This window comes from Ailuropoda melanoleuca, chromosome 12 (assembly GCF_002007445.2).
Source record: "Ailuropoda melanoleuca isolate Jingjing chromosome 12, ASM200744v2, whole genome shotgun sequence".
NCBI lineage: Eukaryota > Metazoa > Chordata > Mammalia > Carnivora > Ursidae > Ailuropoda > Ailuropoda melanoleuca.
Window position 1 is genome coordinate 63,971,268 of NC_048229.1, and position 8,767 is coordinate 63,980,034.

The 8,767-nt window shown below is 38.4% G+C and overlaps 1 protein-coding gene across 3 annotated transcripts in view; it reads left to right on the forward strand.

Moving 5' to 3' along the window:
* Positions 1-8,767, forward strand: part of NFATC3 (nuclear factor of activated T cells 3) — a 103,531-nt gene that overhangs the window by 56,981 nt on the left and 37,783 nt on the right. For 2 of the 3 annotated variants that reach the window (XM_034638491.1, XM_034638490.1), the window contains exons 7-8: positions 6,715-6,770; positions 7,793-7,919. The exons of the other annotated variant lie outside the window; for it this stretch is intronic. In XM_034638491.1, the coding sequence (XP_034494382.1) occupies positions 6,715-6,770; positions 7,793-7,919 (183 nt within the window). The remainder of the gene's footprint in view (positions 1-6,714; positions 6,771-7,792; positions 7,920-8,767) is intronic. 3 annotated transcript variants of the gene reach the window in all.

An 8,767-nucleotide genomic window follows, 5' to 3' on the forward strand; every position in this document is an offset into this window, starting at 1 on the left:
TAAATAAGATTTGAGTTGGTTGACCTCAAAATAAGGGGTAGAGGTGGTAAAATAAATTCTTCAGATGTTTCACTAACATTAATCACAAAATAGTTTTCCTAAAGCTACAGACATCATTTACACAGATTTTTTTTTTGTAAGCCATACATTGCTTAGATTTTCGTATAAATATTGATTTCTCATTAAGGATGTCTCAAAATTCGAAGAAGCCCTAGTATTTCTATTCCTATGTATACATATACTCAAGAGACTTGACAGTATGTTGCACAGAAACTTAGATAAAATACTTAAAGCCACATTATTGATAATAGCCAAAAAATGGGAACAACCCAAATGAACATCTGCTGTTAGATGGATAAACAAACTGGGGTCTGTCCATACAGTGGGATAGTAATCAGCCATAAAAAAAGAATAAAGTACTGATTCGTAACACAACATGAATTAATCTTAAAAACATGCTAAGTGAAGGGAGTCAGCACACAATGTCCCAAATCAGCAATCCATAAAGACAGAAAGTAGATTAGTGGTTGCCACTGGTTGGAGGGAGGGGAGTGACTGTTAATGGGGACTGGGTTTCTGAAATTCAGTAGTGATGATGGTTGTACAGCTCCGTGAACATACTAAAAACCTTTCAATTTTATACTTTAAAAGGGTGAATTTTATGTATAAATATATAAATTATATCTTCATTTTCAGAAATGTAGAAGAATCCCGAGACTATCAGGATGTTTGATTTAGCCATTTTTTTTTTAAAGATTTTATTTATTTATGACAGAGAGACAGCCAGCAAGAGAGGGAACACAAGCAGGGGGAGTGGGAGAGGAAGAAGCAGGCTCCCAGCAGAGAATCCTGATGCGGGGCTCGATCCCAGAACTCTGGGATCACGCCCTGAGCCAAAGGCAGATGCTTAACGACTGATCCACCCAGGCGTCCCTGATTTAGCCATTCTTGAGCATATTTAAGCTCCTGGAGTACAGGGACCACCTCTGCAAAAAATAAAAAACCAGTACCTGCCTCATCTCACACAGTGTCCCAGGATCCTGCAGGGTGGTGGAAGTGCACGAAAAAACAAAACATTTTCTATCGATTATTCCTTCTCATTTGTTTAAGCATTTTAAAAATTGTGAAATACCTTTTTATAGGAAGAATATAACAGATACTCATACCTGCTACCCAGTTTAAGAAGTAAGACATTTATCTCTGAAGGCCTCTTGAAGCCCCTTCCCAAACGGATCCTACTCCTAAATCAATCCATGCTTTTCTTTATAGTTTTAGTGTTTTCTCTGGTTTTGGACTATGTATAATGTTGCATGTATTCTTCTGAAAATTGCTTTTTTCAGGGGTCAACATAAATGTTTTAAGATTGATCCATGTAATAGAAGATCTTTCACTTTCACTTCTATATAGTTTTACTGTATAAACATGCCACAGTTTATGATCTGTTTTCTCACTGGATATTTGGGCTGTATCCAGTTTTTGGCATTACCAAACAATAGCTAACGGTGTTGCTATGAACATTTTAGTTCTTATCACCTGGTGATCATAGGTAAGAACGTCATAATTCTTAAAGTTTGTTAATCCGGTAGTATAAAATGGTATCTTGGACTTTGGATTTGAATTTACCTGACCTTTATTGGGGGTATTATGGGTCTTTCATCTATCCTTTTTTGTGTAATATCTGTTGGTGTTTTTTGCCCGTTTTTTTCCCATTGAGTCAGTTTTCATTTTCTTACTGCCTTACAAGATTGTTTATGTATTCTGGATATCAGAATGAGTTGGGGAAGTGCCTCACTTTTTCCCACTCCCCAAGTGTGTGTCATGTAATTTCACCTTCCTTTCAACATGTAGCTGAGCTCATTTCTGAAACCTCTGGGCTGGGGGCTTTGTGGGACTATTAATTTCTGCTGTAATTCTATTCATGGGTATAGGGACCATTTAAGTTTATTTCTTCTTGAGTTAGTATTTATGATTTATATTTTTCTGGGTTAAAAAAAAAAACCCTCAGTCTGTTTCTCCTTTACTCATTGTTACCACACTCACAAAACTTGTGACTCCAGATGTGTGGGTTTCCCATATATCAACCAGTTCTTTGACATGAACTGGATGTTCTTAATCAAATTCAATTCTGACAGTAACTAGAGTTAGCGCAGACCACAGGTTAAGGGCTCAGTCTCATAAGACTGCCCCCCACTTCAAATGCCAGTCCAAAGTAGTAGGTGCCCATGTGCCCACAACTTCTGTCTGACTTGGCTACAGATCAGAGGTTCCCATGACTACCGTCTTGGATTTGATCATTTGGTAGAGCAGAACTCAGAGCAACACTTACTTAAATTTACCAGTTTATTATATAATAGAGGATATCCTAAAGGATACAGATGAACATCCAGGTGGAAGAACATGGAGTAAGATATATGGGAAGGGGTGCAGAGCTTCTGTATCCTCTGTGGACATGCCACTATCCCAGACACCTCCATGTGTTTGACAACCCAGAAGCTCCCCCAAACTCTGCAGTTGTTTAGAATTTTTATGGAGGCTTTACTACACAGGCTTGATTGATTATTCCATTTCCAGCCCCTCTCTCCTCTCTGGAGAACAAAGGTGGGACTAAAGTTCCAAGCTTCTAATCATGGCTTGGTCTTTTTGATGACCAGCCTCCATCCAGGAGCCTACCAAGAGTCACCTCCTTAGAACAAGAGTAGTCGTTATCACCCAGGAAATTCTAAGGGATTTAAGACCTCTGTGTCAGGAACTGGGGTCAAAGACCAAATATAAGAACAAAAGGTACTCTTTGTGCTCTTCCTATCACTTAAGAAATTATAAGAATTTTAGGAGCTTTGGACACCTGGCTGGTTCAGTTGGTTAAGCATCTGCCTTCCGCTCAGGTCATGATCCTGGGGTGCTAGGATCTACTTCCACGTCAGGCTCCTTGCTCAGCGGGGAGCCTGCTTCTCCCTCTGCCTGCCACTCCCTCTGCTTGTGAGCTTGAGCTTTCTCTCTCTCTCTCTCTCTCTCTAACAAATAAAATCTTTAAAAGAATATATTAAAGAATTTTAGGAGTTTTATCCCAGGAACCAGAGGCAGAGAGCAATACATATTTTCCCTATTATTTCACACAAGGATTTTATTCATTTCACTCAAGTTTTCAAATTTGTTGACATTAATTTGGTTATAATACTGTATTTCTGCATCTGGAATTATATCCCTTTTAAAAAATGTATTCCTGCTCTTATTTATTTGTGCCATCTCTGGTTTTTTAGTCAGTGTTTCCAGAGTACTTTTCATTTGGGTATTTGTTTTCTGTTTCCCTCGTTTCTGTATTTTTTTTCTTCTCACTTTTTTTTGGCTTCATATGTTTCTTTTTCTTAATTTAAATGGTAATCTCATTCGTTTTTCATCCTTTGATCTTTTTTTTTTTTTTTAAAGATTTATTTATTTGACAGAGATAGAGACAGCCAGGGAGAGAGGGAACACAAGTAGGGGGAGTGGGAGAGGAAGAAGCAGGGCTCTTAGTGGAGGAGCCTGATGTGGGGCTCGATGCTGTAACGCCGGGATCACGCCCTGAGCTGAAGGCAGACGCTTAATGACTGTGCCACCCAGGTGCTCCCGTCCTTTCATCTTTTTAAAACTTAAGTATTTAAGGCTATACGTTACCTTCATTGCCTCTTATGATTTTAGTACCTCTTTTTCCACTGAATACTTTCTCTTGGGGTTTAAATAAGTTTAAATCTTTTCATATTAAACCATTCTGTTCCCTTGACTCTGTCATCCTCATAAGCTCTCATTTTATTTCTCTTTCATTTATCATCCAACCTCTCAAGTAATGTCATCTGCCTTCATTTCCTTACCTGCCTTCATTTCCTTACCTGCTTATCTTTTGTATTGAAACGTAACCTAAAACTTTGACAGCCAGCTACCTACTCTCCTCCTTGACAGTCTTTTCTTTCTTGGCCTTTTTGTGATTGTACTTACCTGGTTCTTGCACATTTTTAACTGTCCCCACCCATCTTTTTTTTATCAGTTTTTCTGGCCCTTAAATATAGATGTTTCCCAAGGTTCTGTGGTTTAGATTTCTTTTCATTATATTCCTTCGTTCTAGGAAATTTCATCAGCCATCATATCTCTTACCTGTAGCCACATTATTTCTTTTAAACTTCTAACGTGTGCTTAAAGTACCCACCAAATATTGCATAAATGGCCCACTGATACTTAAAATATAAAAACATGTCAGGCTTAACAAACCAGTTCATCTCACTGGGTCCCCCAACTTGATTTATGATATCATGTCTTCCCATTCTTCGGCTGGAAACCGTATTTTTCCATGTGTCGTCCCTTAAAAATTTACTTCCTTCCAGCTCCTTTGATCCTGACCCATACCTGCCTGTCTTCAAAAAGTATCAGTTGTTTCACAATTTATTAATTCATCAGTTATTTATGAAGCAACTGTTACATGACGCGAGTCTAGGCGTTGGGAATATAATGGTGAATCAAATCTTCAGGTTGCTTGCTTTGATGGTCTACATTCTCTTGGGGAAGCAGACAATAAACAAACAAGTGAACAGATAATTCTAGATAAAAGTACTATGAGTTAAGAGGGTAAAGTAGTAGTAACTGAATATTGAACTTTTTGTATCAGGTGGTCAAGGGAAGTCCTTCTGTAGCATCAATATTTTAAGCAAAAGAAGTATAAGGAAGATATAGTATCTCAGAGCTACCCCTTTCCTTTCCATTATAAAAATTCATTTGTGCCTGAATATAATAAATATGTATGTGTGTAGGGCAGTTTCGTTATAGAATTCATTTAACCCGGAGCTTTATTTTTGAGCACTTTTGATTTAAATTGAATCATGTTAAATGGCAGCAATTACTGGTTTCAGATGAGATTGCAGCTGTGAATATGTAACTCCCATTCTGAAAGCGCCATCAGTAATCCCTTCATATTTTAGGCCCCTTCACATGGCATTTAGGTCACAGTCTATTGCCTTTCTTTCCAGCCTCATTTCCTACCTGCTCCCTGCCTCATACTTTATATTCCACCAACATTGCCGCTTATGGTTCCCTGTATCATGTAGTTTCTTGGCATCTTGGCTTTGCTCGCACGCTCTACCTAGACCTCTACCCACCCCACTCCCCCATCACTTGAGTTCTACCTTATTTTTAAGCCTCAGTTCAAGAACTCAGGAAACCCTCCTTGTGTCATACCCTTACCCAAAGACTAGGGTAAGGACCCTGACTTCTGTTCTCTTGGCATATCCAGAATGCACCTTTATTAGTTACTGTAACCACCACATTTTATTATAACGAACTGTTTGTATTTGCCTTTCATCCACAGACTGAAGGTAAGAGTATTCTGTCGTCATTATCTCAGTAACCCAAAGTGCCTGGCACGTCAGGACCCAGCAAATGTTGAACTGAGCTGTATTTCTGTGTAGGCATAGCATTTGTCTGTAGTGTCTCTTGTGCACAAGGGTAACCATTATCTAGTTATTGGACTGGAAAATGATAGTCACAATTTAGAAGGTGTTTGATTGAGCCTTTTCTGATATCCTCACAGACCAGATGAAGAAGTGATGCTAACTGTGAAGATACTTGTATGGGTTAGTAAATGAGAAAATGCCCGTTACTTAAAAAAGAATGTTTTGGAATATTGCACGTCAGACTGGAGTGAGACCTTTAGTAGCAGTTGGGGTTCTCCCCAGGTGAACAGTTCAGTTAAGATGAAGAGACAGAAAATGTGCTGGCCAGATCTTTGGGTGACACAAATCTGGAAAGCCTAGCAAATATATTCAAAGACCAGTGTCTAAGAAGATCTTGGCAAGTGAAGCAATCCAAGTCTAGTGGGGAGAAATTAACCTAATAAGGGTCGGGGCAGGGAGGGGGGGACACGTAAATGTAGTGTAGGAGTTTGAACTTGGTGGTAGGAAGTGTAGTGGACTGAGGGTAACTTGCTGACTGCACACTAAGTGTAAGTCAGTATGGTGCAGTTGCCCCAGAAAACTTCTATTAACAGACATAGCATCTTCACATAAGGTGGCAAGAGCCTTAGTCACTCTCTACCGTGCTGGGTCATTTCCCACCTGGGCTGTTCAGTTCTGCACTTGGTACATTTGAAGGGAGATGGTTACACTGGAGGAATGTTCAAAGAAGAGTGGGCGGGAAGGCTAAAATACTGTGTAAGAGTTAGATGCAGAACTGGGGTTGCTCGCCAACGGAAAAAGAGACACATGCAAGCATAGCTGTTTTTAAACATCTGGAATACTGTCTTGCAGAGAACCACTCAACATTTTTTGAATTGGTGGGCTGCAAGGAGTAGTTCTTAAACCAGTAATGGGATACTGTAAGGAGGCAGATTTCATCTATCCTGAAGAGCTTTCCAGCAGCAATGACTATCCAGAGATAAAATGGGTTACTTGGTGAGGGAGTGAGTTCCCCATTACCTAAGGTATACAAGCAGAAATTGACTACCACTTGGTGGAGGTGCTCTCAGAGGATGTTCAAACATCACTTGATAGAATAAACTGTGGGTCCTGCTAACGCAGGTAGCCCAAGATATTTCTCCCCATTTTTTCTCATGGGTACATATTTTATTTTCATAATAGAAGTCAGTGAGGAAAAGATTCCCTTTTCCAATAAGCTTATGATGCTAAGTACATTATATTTTGTTTATATACTTCGTGACTTGAATTACTTTTAACTGTAAATTGTTTCTTTCAATAGATGGACGACCTCAGTGGGAGGTAGAAGGGAAAATAATCAGGGAAAAATGTCAAGGGGTAAGAAATTTACTTTATTTCTTTAGAAATACTTAAGAAGCATGATGACAAAATTGGATAATGATACTTTGTGTTACAGATGAGGAGTCTTTTATCTATTGAGGGAAAGAAAAGTTAATTCGAATTTTTAGAAGTTTGGACATGAGATAAGTACTTTCCTGACACTAAAATTAAATTTAGGATAGATAAACAATTGGTGTCTTTCCCTTTTATTAGAAGGTTCTTACTGATGTTATCATTAATTTATTTCTCTGAATTCAGTGAAGAAATCAAATAAATTCAGTGAAGAACATATATAATGGGCAAAAAATAGGGGGAGAACAAGCCCTCGTGGGTTTGTGTATTTAGCATGATATTTGCATCTTTTCAGCATTAAGCGTCCAGGATTAACCACTGAATGCTGTGGTCTCTTCATCCTGGTTGGAGTGGTGACAGAATCTTCTGTGGGGTAGAGAATAACACCGTGCACAGTGCTCTCCAGAGACCTGGAGAAATTAGATTAGGGATTGCAATTGGTTTGGGGCTAACAGTTTTCACTCTGCTTGTGTAAAACTATTTTTTTATGTGGGAACAAGTTTTGTATATTGCCAGTTTAGAACATTTTGAATATGAAATTTAAGATAAGAAATCTAAACTATAACACAGCTCAAGAATATTAAACCTTATTAAAAACCAGAACAGACTTCCACTTAAGATCAGTAGTAACATGTAATATTCAGTAGTGCAGAGTATCTCACTACATAGTATATCAGACTGTTTTTATTTCTGCTACAACTAGAAACCCAGTTGGATGACTAAAAGGTAATTTCTCCTTTAGTGGTTTACTTTAAAGAGTTTATCTCTGTTGAGACTAGAGTTTCAGAGAGTAAATCTCCAGATGACTTACATGACCAGTTGATGTACATAATGATCTATGATGGGAGAGACTGGGTAGTGAAGACTCATGAGTTGTGCTGAGTTTAGCAGGTGCATTTCATTTTTAGTTCTGAGTGTAACACAATCTTGCTTTCCATGCTCCTTAGGCTCACATTGTCCTTGAAGTTCCTCCATATCATAACCCAGCAGTTACAGCTGCAGTGCAGGTGCACTTTTATCTTTGCAATGGCAAGAGGAAAAAAAGCCAGTCTCAACGTTTTACTTATACACCAGGTATGGGTAGTTGTGATGGTTTACTATAGAGCTTGCTTTCATAATGAATAAAAAGTTGTTCAATGAAACCTGTATGGGAATGTTTAAGGTAGAATGCTTATAATCAATAAAAATCCCAACATATGCCTATCTGTCAAGTTTGTGTTGACTTTAAATAATAGATGTGATATTAGTTGTTATTTTGTAGTTATTTATCACAAGGAAATTAGAAGATTGAATGTAGATTTTAAGTCTGTTTTTCAGTAGCTCCCGGAAATCACCTGCACTACCACAAGGGCAGGTGTTTGTGAATATGTGTGAACGCCCCTTGTGTCCTTAGCACTGCAAGAAGGTAGTGTGTTCACGTCAACCATTTCCAATCAAATGAAAATCTCCCATTAGATTTTCATTTAGCAAGTAGTGACTGTAGCATACTGTGGGGTGTGGGGGATGTAAAGTTGTTGCCAGAGTTTCTGGTTTTATAGATGCACCCTAATAAAGGAGGCTTCCATACTGCTTTCTGCAGTAGTTCAAATGCTATAACTTTCCAGGTCTTGGTTGTGACATATAAATATTATATGCAATAATCATGCTGATGTTTACATACTCAGAGAACAAATCTTTATAGAGGCCTTCTCTGTTTTAGCCACTGTATTAATCACCGGAGCATATGATAATAAAAAATCATAATGTACTTTACTCTTCAAAACTTGTTCTTGCAAAAACTTTTATTTTTCTTTAAGATTTATTCATTTATTTTAGAGAGAAAGAGAGAGAGAATCTTAAGCAGACTCCGCACTGAGTTCAGAGCTTGACACAGGGCTCAGTCCTACAACCTGAGATCATGACTTGAACCAAAATCAAGAGTC